The sequence below is a fragment of the Periplaneta americana genome, chromosome 12 (genome assembly GCF_040183065.1).
Source record: "Periplaneta americana isolate PAMFEO1 chromosome 12, P.americana_PAMFEO1_priV1, whole genome shotgun sequence".
In the NCBI taxonomy this organism is placed as follows: Eukaryota; Metazoa; Arthropoda; class Insecta; order Blattodea; family Blattidae; genus Periplaneta; species Periplaneta americana.
Genome location: NC_091128.1, coordinates 80,824,815 through 80,845,265, shown reverse-complemented (window position 1 = coordinate 80,845,265; position 20,451 = coordinate 80,824,815). Strand labels below are relative to the sequence as shown.

The window sequence follows — 20,451 nt, the reverse complement described above, 5'->3', positions numbered from 1 at the left end:
AAGGGAGGACATATTTAAGAAATTTGAGCTACAGAAATTACATCGACTGAAGCCTTATTTTGGCGCTACGTCATTGTAAACTTGCTACTCTTTTAGTCCTGCATGTTATTTGAGCACATGTAATATGTATACCTGTCTGAAATTGAGCATACAGTGAAAATTTTAATTAAATTAAATAATTAAATGTCAAACTGCAGTGTAGTTTGTTAAATTAAATTGTATTAGGATGTACCAACAGATAGGCCTTTTGAAACAAAACTGTTGGTAAGGGACACATAAACAGAAGCAGGATAGAAAATAATAAAAAATGAAAGAGCTAGCCAAGAGACCTTCACAGCAAATGGTCAACTTCTCTGCCGGCAGCGTCAGTACACTTTTAACAACGAAGCATCAGTGAATCTCTTAATCGCCCCAAAATGTTCGGCGTGGTTTGAATTACGTCTCAGGCTGCAATGAAGAGGACCACCAGATTCTGCACAGACTTGACGGAGTCCTCGGACATCAGGTTCTGCAGATGCTGCCAAAGCTAGAAGTCGAGGGGACTCCAGTCCGGTGATCGAGTTAGCCGTGGTGTAGGACCCAGTCTCCCAATCCAATGATCTGGTCAAAGTGGTTCTGAACTATCATTTCGAAATGAACAAATGTCACTGCTCTGAAATTGCATCTTTTGAGAAATAACTAACGGGAGGACCTATATCATAATTATTAACATCTGCTGACGAAGTGTAGCAAGCATTCTGTACCCGGTTGAAGCATTTGTGGGAAACACTGTTCGTAAATGTTCATAGCAAACCCGACTAGCAGAATGTTTGGTGTGGTTTGAAGTACCTCCCAGGGTTCCATTAAGAGGAACACCAGATCCTGTACAATCTCGATGGAGTTCTCGTACATCAGATGCTGCAGATGCTTTGCAAAGATAAAAGTTGAGGAGACTGCAATTCCGCGATCGAGGCGACTACATCAGGATGATCCCTAAAAGAAATGGGCCTTGGACCTGCATTCACTCCCTCATGGCATTTACTTCCGCAGACATTGATAACGGCTCAAAATTAATGATTATTCACATCTAACTTGGGCTTTAATAGAATCTAATCGTTCCCTTCTACAGATCAATGGAGACATCAAAGAGCCAATTTGCTGGTCTCCTGATCTGTGAAAAATGATCAAAGAGCCAATTGGCTATTACCGTTAAGATAATTCCTACGCGTTCGAATCTTCAAACAACCAAATTTGCTATTACCTTTTCGTTGCCTATACGTCAACCATTTCTCCTCCTAGTTGGTGCCATCGCGTTTCTAACTCCTATGGGCCAGTTCGCTGTACTTCTCCCCCCCCCCGTATGTTGTAGCTAATAAGTTACGTCCATTTTCGGCTTTCTCTCTCGAAATTTTCTAGCGCTTCTTCAGTGGAGCGGCGAAACCCGAAGTGAGACAAGTGGCCAACAGGCTTGGAGCTCACATATTCAGTTTTTCACAGCCCCAACTCCCCCTCTTGCAAGGACGTCTTTTCACGTACCTTTAAACTTTCTCCTCCCATTTCCCCTCTCATTCATTCATTCATTCATTCATTCATTCGGTATAGGTTCTCTCTAGGCACAATCCAACGCACACCACACTGCAAAAAAAACGCCAAAGTGGTTACGGACTAACACTTCCAAATGAACAAGTGTCCGGTCGTGCTGAAATCGCATGCATACCGGTAAGCTCATTCCACGTGAATCGGTTGTACTTGTAAGAAAACACAACGACGATGATCCCAACGTCAACGTGACTAAAAACAAGCAGTAAGCAGGCACACGTTTGATTACTTTCCCCCGTTATTTTGGGATCAATGGTAGCACATTTACAACAATGTGGCGTCAAAAAGGAGGCTTAAGCGGGTGTATATTTCCTATCTCAAATTGCTTAAAATGTTCTCCCCCAGAACCCAACAATGTTTGTCACAATGTCTTTGTATACACGAGTAATTTTTCTTACAGTTAGCAAACCTTTCTCAGGCGATGCTATTCCCCTACATTTATTTGTCAGTTTATAATACAGAATATAAGATTCGCAAATAAAATCAAGTAATGATTATTCACTTTGAACGATGTTGTATTTTACCGATTTCAATTAAATGTAGGCCTATATTATTTTTTTACTAGAAGTCTTTATATCTCGTGGAGACCATTTCCAGATAAATTTTCTCGTAAAAACAGAATGTTAACAAAATTGTACCAATAGTTAATGCGAAATTACTGTACACAGAGACATAAGCCATGTATAAAATCACCTTTTCGATTACAGGGATGCTGGAAACATGTACGGTATGTTTATTTTTAACATCACATTATTTAGTATAATCAAAAAGTAAAAAATAGGTGAAATAAAGAAGAATAGTTAATACGATGCGACTGTAGCTAACGACTTAATAAAGGTAGATTGCGAAAAAAGAAGTTGTAATATGAACCTGTCTAAGAAATCGTAAGAAGATACACAGAAACATTCGTAGGAAATCTTTTGATAACGAATAAAACGAGAAATAATGAAGTCTGAAGTCTACATGCAGATTGAAAACCGAGAAGTTTGACTATTAAAAATCCAATAATGGTACAGATTTTTTGATGCTGATAATAACTTGTACCGAGATGGCGAAACTTAATATCTTCACTTTCTGTTATTGCAATTGGAAGCGGAGTCGTTATGAAAACAAAACTATCAGATATTCAGTTGTTGATGTTACAAAGTAAAGCGTGAAAATATTAGAGGAAAGAGTCATGAATAATGTTTCGAGAAGCAAGTTACTGAAAGAAATAATAATATTACTATATAAAGGAGGGTAATCATCGTCTAATTACTGTTCTGTAAAGTATTACAAGGTTAAAAACAAGATGGCAACCTTCAATACAATATAAAAACATAGCAGCACTATATCTGAAGTACGAAGAATAAATAACTGCAAATACTGAGCGTGATAGAAATTGCTTTTGAAAAGTAAATATTGGAGAATTTATTTTCATTCTCACTAACATCTCACATATTTCACATTGCAAGAAAAGGACAAATTTAAGATAATAAAAACAGATAAACTCTACAGTTAACATAGATACTCCGCTTCCAAGTTAAATCTGCGTCCGGAAAGAATGTGAACCACCGTTCCCTCTCCCTCTCGCCTTTGCAACCTATGAGTAAATACTAAGCTGATAGAGAGGCGTTTACAGATCTCGAATTTTATCTCTGCCTGTGAATAGCAGTTGAATTCGAGCGCTTGTCATGGTTGAGGGCGTTGAATACAAATACAGAAAAACAAGACATCTGGTCGCCTTGCTCCCAACAGAACTGTTCTCCCTGTTAGTAATGTGTGTGACGGAAGTCGGTTCGGGAATGTAATATTGCCGGAATTATTATTATTATTATTATTATTATTATTATTATTATTAGTATTATTATTATTATTATTATAGTGTTACAGAAGTCTAGCTTATAGTATTTGGTACATTAATCAGTCACGAAGTAAATATTCATCCATAGATAGTTGCTAACCACTAGGATCGTTACTATCGCCTCATCACATACAATGTGAAACAGTACCGGCACAATCTATTGTTCCCATTACCCTCATAATCTCAAGCTTCGTAACTGTATACACTAAACTGTGCTTTAGTTTTGTAATTACTAATAGTTCAAAGTGTTGTAAATTATGTACTGATAGTCATATTTTTAATATCCAATTTTTCACCGATCACGTCAGAAGTTAAAAACAAAAAACTGAGTGGTCAAAGTCGGAAGGTGGTGGCTAATGTATTAAAGTTTATGAAAAATGAAGCAGATCGTGGTGACTTAAGTATTCCTGTCACTAAATCACAAGAGGGGACAGTGGCTGCCACAGACATATCAGAGAGAACGGTGCGTGTTATAAAACAAGAACTATCCGCCATTGAGACAGGAGAAGCAGTTCGTTCACAACACCAGATAAAAATCGCGAACGTCGTAAGATTGTTACGATCTTGGACGATTTTGACCGTTGCGTAATGAGGAGGAGAGTGTACGAATTTCACGCATTGGAAAAGTGTGCACCGACCGTAGGGAAAATAAAATGTAAATTATAGGGGTGATGGTGAGGAACATTTGCAATAATTCTGAAAGGAGAGATACAGGTGTGCTTTATTGCAGTTTATTAATTTAACAGGCCTACAGTGAGTAATTTTCCAATTACGAAAACCATAATAATGCTTCGTAACATTGAGCTCTTATACAGTTAATGTTAAAATAATTGTAAAAATATTTAGGTACTCAGGGTTAAGCATTTAGGCGAATTTTATTTCACATAGCCTACTAATGCAACCGCTGCTTTCCCTCTTCCTCTCCATCGCTAACTATGGCGTCGCCCACCGGCAGACGCCCCTGCATAGTGCGATAACTTTTCTTTGCCTCTCTCCTTATATCAGATTGGACATTCCCAAATTATGAAATGACAAAAGAGATTAACACCAGAGCCTCCACTGTCGAAAAGGCATTTTTTTTGTAACGATCGGTAGATGAAAGTAAGTTGGAAGTTATTATTCCGTGCAATTCCAGTAAGATTATAATGTTACTTCTTTTTTTGCAATCGCTAGATGTCAGCATAATGAAATTGATCAAAGTGGTTGTCTTGAAAGTCCATTAGGCCGATCTATCTGTTATATGTGATGAGGGATAGAAATTACTTAGTCATACAGTTGACGGGTGCATTGTAACTAGATATTGATTGTTACAGACCAATCTTGCCAGTTTCATTTGCTGAAACAAAATAACGGGAGGTTATTACGCTGTGGAACGGAGCGCATATGAAATGCAAGGCAGTCGCTAATAAGCTACCCGCGAAAGCCGCTGAGTGGAGTCCCGCAGTACAATAATCTCCCTGTATATTAACAATACGAGTAGATTTTTTTTACCAAAACCGTTAAAATTCATTTCAGAACATGATTATTAAAAAATAAATTTAACCTAAAATTGTGTACAATCATCGTTTTCAACGAAACATAAGCCTCTTCAGTAACGAGGAGATTATAACAATGGGGCGATAATTATGTAACGATAAACAGCCTACAGTCGGCCACGGTTGTGCAGTTGGTATGGCGTTGGCCTTCTGTGCTCGAGGTTGCGGGTTCGTTCCCGGCCCAGGTCGATGGCATTTAAGTGTGCTTAAATGCGACAGGCCCATGTCAGTAGATTTACTGGCTGATATAACCTCGGCAGTTGCGAGCATCGTTAAATAAACCATAATTAAACAGCCTGCGTTAAAGACTCGCGCCTGTGGTTAGTTTATATCAAACACATTAATCGTTAGTGTCTATATTAGATGAGTGAAAGTCAAGACAATGTCCCAAGATTTTTTATTTTCGCCCGTGTTGAGAGTAAATTTATTCAAGCTTTCTTACTTATTCTAGAATAATAGGTCTACTAACAAAGGGGTGAATACTCCACTTCATGTTTTATTTGCTCCAGTAACTTTCTTTTTGGAGCTTCAAAAGTAGGCTATTTTCTTGCTCTGAATATTTTATACTTAGTTGCTAGCATGGATTACAATACGGTATTTTAAAGTAAATATTGAAAATATTCATCTACAAATACGACTAAGTGACAGAAACAAAAGAATATACAATTGAAATAATGATTTTTATTTCTAACTCAGTTAAGTTTATGCGTAAGTAATATGAAACTGATGCGTAAACTGTTAATGAAGAATAATAATATTAAATTTAAAATAATAAATTAATTTTTATAATCTTCTAAATGAATAGAGTTACGCAACAAGAGACCCAGCGCCAAAAACCTGTTTCGAGATATTGGCCATTGAAATAAATGTTTTTTATAAAACATTTTATTCACGAAGTATTATAACATTCATACTATTACAAAAAATAACACAAATAATACCAAAGAAGGCTAATCGATTTTTAATAAGAGATCAGCAGTTGAATTAATATTTCAAAGCAAAATAAATAAATGAATTTTATGCAATAAACGAATTTTTGCTTATAAATAGCAGGAAAATTCAGATATCGCATTCTTGATTTTTTACGATTTAAACTATCCTGCCATCAACAGATTTGTGCAAATATCTCTTTTTTTTTTAAAGTGTCGGTTGGTCTATTATTGCGAAACTCCGTCCAAATTATCTACGTAAACCTACAAAAATTGACGAAAAGTGACAGAATGTTTGAAGAAATCTCTATGATTCCATGTGACGTCTATAGGCTACAGGAATTAGGGTAATGGAATATTAGGCTAAATTTGCTGTAATATATAGGCCTAAGTTTGTCTAATGAACGGAGTGAAATAAACTATAAATAGCAGTCAATTCACCAATAATAATATTAATAATAATAATAATAATAATAATAATAATGACAATAATAATAATAGTGGTGGTGGTGGTGGTGGTGGTGGTGGTGGTAAGAAGAGAGAGAGACATATACATTTAAAGAATATCTCTGTTGAGAAGACAAAGAACTGTTTTTGAGCCACATAGAGTAATCATCAATTAACTGGTATACTACTGAATATAATGAAGTGTTAATTAAGTGTGGAATATTACTCATAACGTCTTAAATTTTAATTTTACGAAAAAAGTTTTATACAAAAGCGGCTGGAGATAAGCCATATAATATGATACCAGTTTTTGAAAACAGTTATTCTGGCATTGAAGGTGTGATAGTATAGTCTAATTTCTCAAATGGTACGCTATTTTAAGATTTCCTTATATAGAATTTCCATTAAATTTTACGTATGAATGCTTAGAAATTTTACCCATTCACCCGTTTCGTGTCTTTTAACTATATTTATTAAACTTTGCTTCGTGGACCTCAAACTTAAGATAAAACTAAACAAAACACTGCCACTAACCAAAAATGTGTAAAATGTTCACGCATGTTAAATTTCATCATATCATCCTTCACGAATTAGGCCTCTGTAGACCTGTTTCGGCCCCATCTAGCAGTCTTCTTAAAGGTCTTCCTGGTCGACGATGTCCTCTAGGTTTATACTGCATCATAATTTTTGGGATTCTTGAATTTTCCATTCTTCTTACATGATCTAGCCAATTGAATTTGTATCTGCTGATTTTTTCTTCTACTGACTCTACTTCTAATTGTTCTAAAATTTCTTCATTCCTTTTTCGGTCTAAAAGAGTATATCCCGCTGTCCTCCTGAAAAATTTCATTTCCGTTGCTTTGATTCTGTTCACGTCTTTTTTCTTTAATGTCCAAATCTCGCTTCCGTATAAAAAGGAGGGTAATGCTAGTGTATTATATATTTTTATTCTTGTAGATTTTTGCACTAATTTAGCTTTTAATGTATTGTTTATTATTCCTAGAATTTGAATAATTTGGTAATTTTCTTGTTCACATCTTTTTCATTTTGATAAGATATTTCACAACCTAGATAATTGAAATTTTGCACTTGTTCGAGGCATTGGTTATTGTGTATTATCTTACTTCTGACTGGGTCTTGTCCTAAAAATGCCATTACGTTTGATTTTTGTGCTGAAATTTCCATCCCAAAATCTTTTAATATTTTATTTAATGTATACAATCCTCTTTTTAAATTATCCTCTGAATTGGAAATTATGACTTGATCATCGGCATAGAGTAAGGTATTTAATGTTAGAGCACTGGCTATTTTGATTCCTGATGTGTAGATTTGGTTCCATTTTAAAATAATTTCATTTATATAGATACTAAATAAAGTTGGTGATAGTGGACAACCTTGTCGAACTCCATTATTAACTAATTTTCTTTCGGATATACAGTTATTTATTTTGACACTTATTTTGCTGTCTGTGTAGATTTCTATTATATTTTGTAATAGCAAATTTGGAATATTTTTATCTTGTAATATGTCGAATAAAAGGTCTCTTCGGACTTTATCAAAAGCTTTCACAAAATCAATAAAAGCTATATGGGTTTCTAAATTAAATTCTCTTCTTTTTTCTAACAATAGTTTGATACTAAATAATGGATCTACACATGATCTTCCTTTTCTAAAGCCATTTTGACACTCCAGAAGGAAAGTTTCAGCATGATTTTTTAATTTTTCATTTAAAATCCTACTAAATATCTTATAACATGTGTTGAGGATACTAATCCCTCTATAGTTTTCAACATTCTGTTTATCTCCTGTTTTATATATGGGAATAATTACACTATTTTTCCATTCTTCCGGTAAAGTGGCAAACAGATATATTCTGTTTAGAAATCTTAGTAATCTTTCTTGAAATAGATCTCCTGCATATTTATACAATTCTGAATTTAAGTTATCTTCTCCAGGTGATTTACTATTTTTCGTCTTCTTTAATGCATCTTGTAGTTCTTCTTTTGTAATGCATTGTTCATGTGGGTTTTTTGTGTCCCAGAATTTTGAATCAAAAGTAGAATTGTTCCATAAGTTTTTGTAAAAGTCTAGGAATGTTTCTATTTTGGGGCAAGGGTTTATCTTGGCGGATTCCTTTATGTCTCTGTTCATGTATTTGAAAATTTTATATGTATTGAGTTTCATTTTATAAATGTCAGTTTCTAAAAAAGATATAAACTCTTTCCAGGATTGCCTGTGTCGTTTTCTAATTTCTCTGTTAGCTATCGCTCTTTTATGTTTATAATCTATTTCATCATTGACGGATTTTGTTTGAAGGCATTTTCTATAAGCTATGTTTTTATTTTTTATGATCTCCTTAATGTCATCATCCCATGATCTTAATTTTTTCTTTTGTGTGAAAGCCTTATATTTTCCGATGCTCTCCGTGGCTGCCTGTAAATTTAATGTAAATAATTTAATTACAGTAAGATACAATGTGAATTATAAAAACGCTCTAATTTATTTTACATTATTCTTAAAATATAAGTGTTACTCAGAAGAAAATATTTTTAATAAATGCAGAGAAGCATGAGATTTGAATGGCTTACAAGGGTAGGGAGCACAACTTAGAAAATGTTTTGAATATCTGCTTTAGAGTAAGCGAAAATAAGATGTTATTGTAATTTAGGTACAGTACTGTATTGAAAGATTCAGTATATTATGACTTTGTCGACAATAGAAGCGTTAAATATGAAATACATACATAAAAACTCGGCGTGCTTGTGCGAGTGTGTGTGTGTATTCATAGTGATTTTACAAAAGAAAGGGAAATAAAACATGATAGTTCTGTAAATAACTACCGGTATTCCATAGAGGCAGAAATAGCAACTGAATATGCGTGTAACAAATTTGCACTCTCCCACTCGACATTGCAAAGTCTCTACTGTATCATGGATGGATATTCACGAACTTGTCACTGTGTATACATCTGGCTAAAAAGAGAACTATTCCAGCTAAAGGTTGAGCTATTACATGTTTATCTGTCACTGGATAGTTGAAACGTATTTCATAAAAATGCGACTCTTGTAATAAAAAAAGAAACAGATTCTGGGGCATAGCTGTTCTATGCTGTTTGAACGTAGAACTACTATGTGTTACTAAATGTAATGCAATAGATCGTGTTCTCCATGCAATTTATCTGATGTTAACAAAAAATAACTACTAAAGTCTGAATCACAAACATCTGGATATCACTTCATGTCAAATCCACCTATATTTGCAACAGCCATGTTTCCAGTACATTCTGAAGCGAATTTCCACTCTTGCGCGCTGTCTTCAACTCTCATTTTCGTTAGACTTCCGACAAATGCGGTCTTTTCTGAATCCTTGTACCCTCGCCATTCCTTTTAATGCATTTCGCCGGTCGCGATGGTATTATGCTCCGAATTTCTTGAGCATGCTTGAAATTTTCACTGTTACTCTCACAAACTGGGACTCAAAACTCCAGTAATTAACACTTAATATTTTAGGAGGACAAATTAATACATCTAGGCCTATAATATTCTCTCAGCTAGCAGTGCATAATAACTGCGGATTCCCGGCCAACAAGTCACTCAGCTGAGTGCGCTCCTAGTATAATGGCAGTTGACAATGGATACACGTCAACATATATATGCCTAACTTGGAGTCAGGCCACAAAGAGCCACCGGCGTGGCTCAGTCGGTTAAGGCGCTTGCCTGCCGGTCTGAAGTTGTGCCCGGGCGCGGGTTCGATACCCGCTTGGTCTGATTACCTGGTTGGGTTTTTTCCGAGGTTTTCCCCAACCGTAATGTGAATGCAAATATCATCTCGCTATCACCAATCTCATCGACGCTAAATAACCTAGTAGTTGATACAGCGTCGTTAAATAACCAACTAAAATTAAAAAAGGGAAAACATCGAAGCAGGAGAGTTCGGTCCGGTGCTGTGGAATGAATTCGGCGTAGCTCAGTGGTCAGAGCGCTTGGTACGTAGAACCAAGGACCCGAGTTCGATCCCGGCGCCGGAGCGAATTTTTCTCCTAAAATATTAAGTATCAATATTGCAGATGAATTCTGTAGGACAAATTAATATATATATATATATATATATATATATATATATATATATATATATAATATTCCAGTAATTAAACTTACAGATCAGTCATATTTTTAATACTGATAGCGTTGTCGCTAAATGACTGTGTGGTTGATACTGTGTTATTAAATAACATAATTTAAAAACGTGTGGTTTAAAAATAATGAATATACGAGTATGCGTTCTGGGTTGATTTATTTCAACTTAGGCTGAATTCCCTAAAAAAGATTTTAAATTAGCAGAACTGCTTTGAATCTTTAACAGTAATACACAATATTTGCGACATGAAAAAAAGAATTCTAGGAATTTAATACAATTCTCTTTGTGTGAAACACTATTCTGCCTGTTTTGAGTTGGTGATACCGCGAGCTCGCTCACTTATTAATTTAATACTACAAATGAAATTAATATTAATAATTTACGTCTCACTGACTATTGCTCATGTATCAATGTTTGCAGTGCAGTAAGCCTGGTCTACCTTTTGTTTAATAATTCTGTGACATTTTAAAATACACAATACAACAAAAAAATACCTCTATCTTTGAAATTGTTCCCTATAATCCCCGTGACTGTACTGGAACACATACGAGACTGTTTAAATCATCAAAGGAGATCACCACAGTGTCATCTATACTAATAATAAATCTGTAGCCGAAATTTTTCTGGTAATTTTCGATTTTCCAAAAATAATTGGTCCTAACATATATATAATTAACCACCCTGAAACCGAAAATCGCATTTTTGAAATTTTTGTTTGTATGTCTGTCTGTATGTTTGTTACCTTTTCACGCGATAATGGCTGAACTGATTTATATGAAAATTGGAATATAAATTAAGTTCGTTGTAACTTAGATTTTAGGCTATGTGGCATTCAAAATACTTTATTTAAAAGCGGGTTTATAAGGGGGGCCTGAATTAAATAAATCGAAATATCTCGCTTATTATTGATTTTTGTGAAAAATGTTACATAACACAAGTTTCTTTAAAAATGATTCCCGATAAGTTTTAGTCTTTACAAAATTTTGATAGGACTGATATTTAATGAGATAAATGAGTTTTAAAATTAAAATAACGCCATCTAAGACGGTGCAATGAATTAAGAACAAATAACTTCGTCTATAAGGGGCCTTGGACAACAACAATCGAAACAGGAGCCTTGGACATCAACAATGGAAAGCTATTAAACATAGCCTACAGAGAATATTTCTGTGTTTGTATGAAGTAATATCAGAAGCTAAATTAACCGATTTGTATAATTAATTATTAATTCACCATTGGAAAGTGTAGTTTCTCTAGATGGACATAATGCTATAATGTTATTACAGTAACGTCTGAGTAAATCGAGGACAGGTAAGATTAAAATAGCTTCTTATGCACAGAAAATTTGATAGGCTATTTTGTGCATTCGTTTTCTGTATTTCTTAAAATAATATTTACGTACACTCATTTTAATCTCAGAGAATTAACGAACAACGAGAGTGTATTGATTTACTATGCAGTAATAGTACGTTAGCTTAGCAATCCATTATTTTATAATTCAAATTTTAACTATGCTTAATTGAATCGTGTTAAAATACATAAAATATATATGCAATAAATGCAATGCAAAAAAAATTGGGTAATGAGCGAAGCAGATTATCTTGCGCTGTTGTAAAAGTTGTTCCCTGGATCAAACGTCCTATTTTAATTATGCAATTACTTTATATCTATTTCTAACAGGTGCTGCAGAGCGCACGGGTACGGCTAGTAAAAAATTAATATTTTGAATGCTGTTAATTGTTTCGTTCCTGTAATGTATCATTTAAATTGTTTTTTTCATTTCTCTCAATTGCCAGCCAAAAGTAAAGTAAGTGATCGTTAGAAAGACCTAAAAAACACAATGGATTTAATTCGTAACATGACAGCGACGACGATCTAGTACTAAGAAATTGAAATGTACGTAATTTTTCTCGAATGAGAGCAATAATCTTCTGTCTCGATTTGTTATGTAAGTCTATTGTAATAAATTTGAAGGGTTCAGAGCCATGGTGGGCCAAGCGCCATTTACTAAAACCGTAGAAAATAAGGGTTAAAATTAAGTTATTACCATAATTCAATGGAAACATATAGCAAGTAATATAAAGTATACACAGTAAAACTAAATGATATGTCAATCAATCTTCATTAAACTATGGTATTCACTTACTTTTAACCCTTGCTTTCTCAGTTTTTAATAAATGGTGCTTGACCCACTATAACTCTAAACCCTTCCTTTATAAGAGAAATATAATAAGAAAACTCCATGAAATCCCTTAAGGGTAAGGTCCTCCTGTAACTTCAGTCACAGGGCTAGCTGTTCAATTGGCGAGCCAGTCCAATTGACATTTTTTCCTGCTCTTCCTGCTTCTGGTTAATTTCTTTCTCTCCGCTTGTGCATTTAGTTTTCACACTACGTTAAGGGGACACTATACTGAAATTATTAATTTCCTTGCTTTTAAACCTAAATTCACAAAACTTTCATCAGTGGTGTATGTGGTTAATAATAAGACAATGTACAAAATGGACAATCGTTGTATCGTGACTCAATTTGAGCCGCAGTCTCGAACGAGGTAGTGTGCGGTGTGGATCGAAAGAAACAGAGCTATACTTCAAAACAGTCAACAAGTCGTGATGGATTATAATTTACAATGTCTCTCTCAAAACCTTCAACCTCTTCAAACAAGCTCAAATTTACTGAATTGCAACGCTGAATATGGATAACGTCATGAACATTGTTGTAAAGACAATCAATAAAATAAAATCTAAAGCACTTAAGCACGGTCAGTTTCGAACATTTCTGAAAGATATGGGTCAACATTATGAAGATTTAATTTACTACACTGAAGTGAGGTGCTACACAGATTCTTCGAACTTCGTGGGGTAATTGCTGAATTCATGCGAACACAGGGATTACCTGTTCCCGACTTAGAAGACGAAGATTGGTTAAATGACCTTGCAATTCTGACCGATATTTGTCAACATTTGAATCAGTTAAATACACATTTGTAGTAAAAACAACAAAAAATAGTGGATGCGTATGGAGACGAGAAAGCATTCATTTCCAAACTAGATCTGCGAAAATCTCATATTTCAGAAAACAACATGTATCTCTTTCCTAGTCTCAACTCTTTAGAAAATGTGACAGAACAAAAATTACAAAATTATTAGAATTTATTAGAAAACCTACATAATATAAAATTTAATTGTCAGCGATTTAGAAATTTCTAACAAGTGGAAAATGATTGTTTATTGTTTGCTAATCCAATGACTGTTGATGTGCGAAGTGTGCATTTGAATTTACAGTTGGAAGATACAGAACTGCAAAATGACATAGTTATTGAAAGTAGGTGTCAAGGTCTACAAGGCTCAAGCATTTTTTATATATTGCCAAACTCAAAATACCCGAACCTTTGTAAATTTGGTTCCAAAATGTTAGCCATGTTGTGTTCCACATATCTATGTGACCAATTATTCTCCTTAATGAAATATGTTAAATCAGAACGCACGTCTCGTTTGAGCAAAGAAACATTTGTTAGCAATATTAAATATTGTTCTCACGAATGAAAAACCAGATTTTGAAGACATCTGCAGACAGTAATATAATGAGGGTACGGCTGCGTACCGGAATCCATCAGAGAACGGTCCGAAACAGCTGTGTTTGCATCTCCAACCCTCCCAACTTTTCCCAGTACCACTTGGTGTTGTACTTTGAGTCGCAGGGTGCCTTTCCATGTATTAATACCTTAATAAAATATTGTATCGCTTTATATTAAGAAGTCCCTTGCGCCACAATTTACATTATTTTTAACTGATATACACTTAAATGATTCTTTATATACATTGGAACAAACATTACTATTGGGTTTCTCTGTAAAATGAATCGGTAAATTACTAGGATTTTTTTATGATTATCCATATTTTTATTCTTCTACAGTAAAAATTCTAGTAATTTACTGATTAATTTTACAGCAAAACCCTACTAGTAATTTACTGATTAATTTTACAGCAAAACCCTATAGTAAGTTTTTATCCGATGTATATAAGTATCCATTATAAGTAAGTATCAGTTAAGAATAATGTAAATTGTGGCGCAAGGGACGTTTTATAATAAAAAGATTCAATATTTAAAGAAAATATTATAAAATGCAAACCACTTGTCATAGGCAGATGAAATTTTGTACATTTGTCATTGTTAACCAGATATACCAGTGATCAAAATGATGAATCTAGCTTCAGAAGTATGGAAATTATTGATTTCACTATTATGAACCCTTAAAAATATGGAACTCAGAAATTTCAGTACAGTGTCCCCTTAAATATTCAATCATTATACTATACGCTATATACAGATCTACTATTCACTTGCATAAGCATTTGTGCTGTGGGAATAAAAAGGTTGTATCTGCATTTCCTAAAAATATTTCAGGAGAGAGGCTTGAAGGTCGAATTAAAAATTACTTGCCAATTCAATTCCTCTGAAATTTTGTCATGTGTTTTGATTAAGTGGAGACAGTCTGTGGCAGGATTTTCATAATCATAGGTTTATTACATTCCACTTGCGGAAATAAATATTTTTCATATTAGACCTTTTTACGCTGAAAAAATATATTTCAAGTGAGAAATTGTCAGATAGAACCTATGATGGTTATAGCTTAAGAAGAGAAAATAAGGACAAGTATGAGTGGAAGTTAACATGATTTACGATAATCAGAAGACTTAAATATTATTATTACCAATGTTATTAATATTCAGAATTAAGTATTGGTAATTGTAAAATGAAAATAATAGGGATTTTTGGTCCTTTAGTCGTAAAGTATTCTTAGTTTTGTTGGGATTCATAGTGCGACAGACTTCTTTAATAAAAATGCAGAATGTAGTTTTTTATTGATTATTTTATGACGCTTTATCGGCTGTTAAGTTTATCTAGCGTCTGAATGAGATGGTGATAATGCCAGCGAAATGAGTCCAGGGTCCAGCATCGAAAGTTACCCAGCATTTGCTTTTAATGGGTTGAAGGAAAATCCCGGAAAAAACTCAACCAAGTAATCTGTTACAAACAGAATTTGAATCCGGGCCCGGTTGTTTCACAGTCAGGCATGCTAACCGTTACTTCACAGTGATGGACTCAGAATGTAGTTATATATTTTACTAAATATATTAGTGTTCTTGGTATATTTTTATTTTTCTACCTACATCTGTATCATTTGATTGACGTTGATTATTTGTGTATGTTTTGACATAACTGACCTGGCTGGGACAATATGGCCTAACTTACGTCTTGACAGACTTAATGTGGAGTTACTTGACCTGATCGAAGTGATTGCAATGGAGTCACTTACAATTGCTCATACTTGCTCTTTGCTGCAGGGGTGTGTTACTGTCCCAAGTTAGTCACAGAGGACGGCTTCGACATGCACATGGGTGTGAACCATTTGGGCCACTTCCTGCTGACCTGCCTACTGCTGCCCCGCATAATCCGCTCTGGTCCAGCTAGAATTGTCAACGTTGCGTCGATTAATAACTACGTGGGTAAGTAATCCTATGATCCAGTCATCCGTGCAGAGTAATTATGCATTTGAACTCTGCATTGTCATTAGCAGAAGACCCACCTGTCGACTTCCTAGTCGAAAATTCCACTGGTCAACAAAATGAAACATATTGTTTGTTAAAAGATAAAGAATGGGTCATTCTTATAGCATTTTTCGTGCTGATTTCAGATCTGTATTCAAAAGTTTTCTATCACCCAGGGTTTTTTTTAGTAATTATATTAAATGTAGGCTACATCAGACTTTTCTGATATTGATACCTTGTAACATTTTACCTAAAATCATATTTATTTACCTAAAATGTAAGTGAAATAGATTTCAGGCTATACTCCGCTTCAGAAACATCCCTTTTGAGTGTTCAGTAGTAGTCTGACAGAATACGTGGACTCCATTTTTCCTGGTAGCGCCTTTCTATTTCAGAAAAATCCCCATGAAAATGCTCCCCATGTTAACAGTTTCGTAACAATTTAGTATCATAAAGATGTTACACACTTAATCATAATTTTTTAAGTTTTAACTTGTTTAATAAGACTTTAGTGTCATAAACATGTCACATACTTTCTTATAACTTTTAAAGTGTTTCGTAACAATTTAGGCTCGAAAAAATATCGTATACTTTCTCATAACTATGTATTCTATTGTATTGTATTTATTAACATTCCATGGTATTCATACATTGGTTCACAGCTAGAATATGGAACAAGTCAAAAAACTTAATACTATTATAAAGACTTAATTTATAGTCATAGTCTAGATGAAATATGTACAGAAGAGATTTACAATATAGTCTACTAGTACAACACAAAGTTTTAGTATCAATTTCATGAAGCGTTATTGAATGTCATGAATTCACCTACAGAAAAGAAGGCGTGAGAAATTAGGTACTTCTTTAATTTAGCCCTAACTAATCTTGTTTTGAGTTTCATTTTTTATATCAATAGGGAGGTTATTAAAAATTTTTACTTGCCATATAACGCACTCCTTTTTGATAGCACGATAGACTTGCCGATGGAGTATGAAAGTAGTTTTTTGACGTGTATTTATGCTATGAACTGTTGAATTAGTTACAAAGTTTTCACGATTACATAAGAGGAAGATTATTAATGAAAAGATATACTGACAAGCCATGGGGATTATTTGTAGTTTTTTTTTAATAGTCCTACAAGATTCCCAGATTTGGCACCTACTATTATTGTAATTGCTCTTTTTTTGTAATAGGAATGTACTGTTACTATCTGTGGAATTTCCCCAGAATATTTATTCCAAAACTCATTACCGAGTGAAAGCATGCAAAGTATATTGTTTTTAAGGTATTGATATTTACTATCTTTTGCATAGATCTAATAACAAAACATGCTGAATTTAGTTTGGAGGTAATTTCTTTAATATGATTTTTCCAATTTAACACATTATCGATTTTTAGCCAAGAAATTTGGTTGTTGTTGTTTCTAATAGAGATCTATTGTTAATTATTGCGCTAGAAATTTGCGAGGTTGAATTTGGACAGGATTTAAATTTAATTATGTTAGTTTTGTCACAATATAATACTAATTTATTGACTGAGAACCAGTCACATATTTTGAAGAGAATTTCCTCTGTTGAAGATTGCAATGTGTTGGAGTTATTGGCTGTAATTACTATACTTGTGTCATCTGCAAATAATATGGGATGATGACCTACATCCTTTATTAGGGGGGGGGTAAGATCATTTATGAACACTAGAAAAAGTAAGGGACCTAATATTGATCCTTCAGGAATTCCATTATTAATAGTTCCCCATGCCGAGGCAGATTTCATAGTTGTATTGATTTCGACTTTCTGTTTCCTATCTATGAGATATGAGTAAAACCATTGGTGTACAATACCTTTAATTCCATAATAATCTAATTTATCTAGCAGCATTTTATGGTTTATACAGTCAAAGGCTTTGGACAAATCACAGGAAATCCCTCCAACTTGTAATTTTTTATTAACAGCCTCCAGAATTTTGTCAGTTAAACTAAACGTTGCATTTTCCGTGCCTTAATTTTTCCTAAATCCAAATTGTTCTGGGACTAAAATGTTGTATCTTTTTATATGATGATATAATCTTTTATACATTGCCTTTTCGAAGATTATGGAGAAGACTGGTAGAAGTGATATGGGCCTGTAATTTTCTGGAGACGTTGTTTCACCCTTTTTGAAGATAGGAATAACCACTGAATATTTTAATCTCTCGAGGAATATACCTTTGAACTTGAATAGATACATAAATAACTTAATGGCCCAGCTATAATATGTGAACTTGCTTTCAGTATTTTGCTTGTTATTTCATCATACCCTGAGGAGATTTTTGACTTTAGGTTTTTAATAATTGCAATTATTTCTTTTTTGTTTGTTGGAAATATTTGAATATTTGAACTTGTTTTATAACAATTTAGTCTTATAAAGATATTGCATAATGCCTTATAATTTTTAACTATTGTTTCAAGACAATTTGGTGTCGTAGATGTGTCATATACTTTGTCATAACTTTTTAACAATTTAGTGTTTTAACGTTGTTTTATACTGCCTCATAACTTATATCTGTTTCATGACATGTTTTGCGACTGTTGAGTTCTCTGTCATCTTACAAATGATATTTGTCTTCGTAGTTCAATTGGCGGTCTCGGGTTCGAAAAGTTATGCTGCATTCTTGTAACCGTGGACGGATAAATCAATAATTTTCATACTCGAAACAATAAAGGAAAACAAAAGCCATATGACGTAATATAATTAATCAACTGTGCATCTTGGAAATGTGCAATTAACTTTGTCTTATATAAAATTAATTTTAAAAAAAGGCTGAACCTACAACTAATGGCATAGTGGAATAAAGTATATATTTTTAAAATAGTACGAAACTTAAGGGTATACTGATGTGAAATAATAACATTTTTCACGAAAAATATTAATTTTTTTGTTTTACCTTAAAAATATCTCAGTGCTTACAGATGGCCCTCGTAAAAATATCAGTGGCCTGCATCACTTATAACACTTGTTTGGCAGCCATTTCTAAAGTTGAACGCTCTTTAAATCCCCTGGATTTTCTGCTATTTAATTCCATTTTTCTCGGTTTTTAGTTTTTACACTACATTCTTCCACAAATTTTAAGCTAGCTGCATTAATGTTGTTCGTTCCTCCCTCAATCCTTACTATATGAAAGTTCGCATAGGTATCACAGCTGGATTTCAACGGAATTAAAAAAATAATAATTCGCACAGTCGTGGCAATGGTTTTTTCGTATTTGGTATAAAGTAATGTAAATAATTTTTTTAGACAAAACTAATGATCACACTTAAAATTTCCACGCAAATTATTATTAATGGTATATTATTTATTTATTTACTTATTTATTTATTTGTTTACTTATTTATTTACTTATTTTTACTTATTTATTCATTATTAATTAATTAATTAATTAATTTATTTATTTATTTTACTTATTTATTTATTTGGGTGCACTGGAAGGAATGGTGAACGGGAGGAGTTCGGGGGAAAGAAAATAAAAGATGATAGACGACATTAAGATATAGGCTGTGGATCATATGCGGAGACGAAGAGGAAGGCAGAAAATAGGAAAGACTGGAGAATGCTGGGTTTGCAGTGAAAGACCTGCCCTTGGGCAGAATAGTATGAATGAATGAATATTTATTTATGTATTTTATATATTATGTATATATTTATTTGTTTGTTCATTCGGGTTGGTCTGGTTTTGTTTTGTTTTGTTTTGTTTTGTGTTGATTTGTTTTGTTTGTTTGTCTGGCGGAGTTAAGGCAATCAGGCCTTCTCTACCACTCCACTAGGATACATATAGACAATTGCAAGAAACAAAGCAGAGAGAAGAAGCAAATAGGAAATAGAAATAAAATTACACATACAAATACAAAAAGTACAAATGCAGAAAGAATGAGAGAAATAAAAAGATATATATAATATATATTAGTAGGAAGATTAGTTCCCAATGGACACAAAAGGTACTAATACAGTATACTGCCTACCTAATATACCTAATATATTAGTGAACAAATAGTAAAATTTCAGTTTAAGAATTAATTTTATATGAAGAAATGAAAAACAATTAAAATTATTTTTTTATTAAACACATTAAAAAATACAAAATATTTACTAGTTCAACTGAAAATTGTATAGTGATATATACCGTTCATATGCCAAATAATGTGTTTGCAAAAAATAAAAACTGTAAGTCCAGTATTTCAAAACTGGCACGGAGGTATAAATCCACATTATTATCACGACAAGTTTGATATCTGTCCTCGATGTACTTGCTCTATCTGTGTTTGATTTGGCACATAACGTTTCTTTATGCGATAACCAGGGCCGGATATTTATGGGGATCGCGATAAACAGACATAATAGATATGCAATAGAATTTTACTAATCTTTACGAATTAAGTGATTCTAATTAATAATATGCA

General features: G+C 33.5%; 1 protein-coding gene across 2 annotated transcripts in view; it reads left to right on the top strand.

Moving 5' to 3' along the window:
* The window catches only part of LOC138710606 (retinol dehydrogenase 13-like), a 160,296-nt gene that overhangs the window by 80,752 nt on the left and 59,093 nt on the right, over positions 1-20,451 (top strand). For both annotated transcript variants that reach the window (XM_069841611.1, XM_069841610.1), the window contains exon 4: positions 15,816-15,977. In XM_069841611.1, coding sequence (XP_069697712.1) covers positions 15,816-15,977 — 162 coding nt within the window. The remainder of the gene's footprint in view (positions 1-15,815; positions 15,978-20,451) is intronic.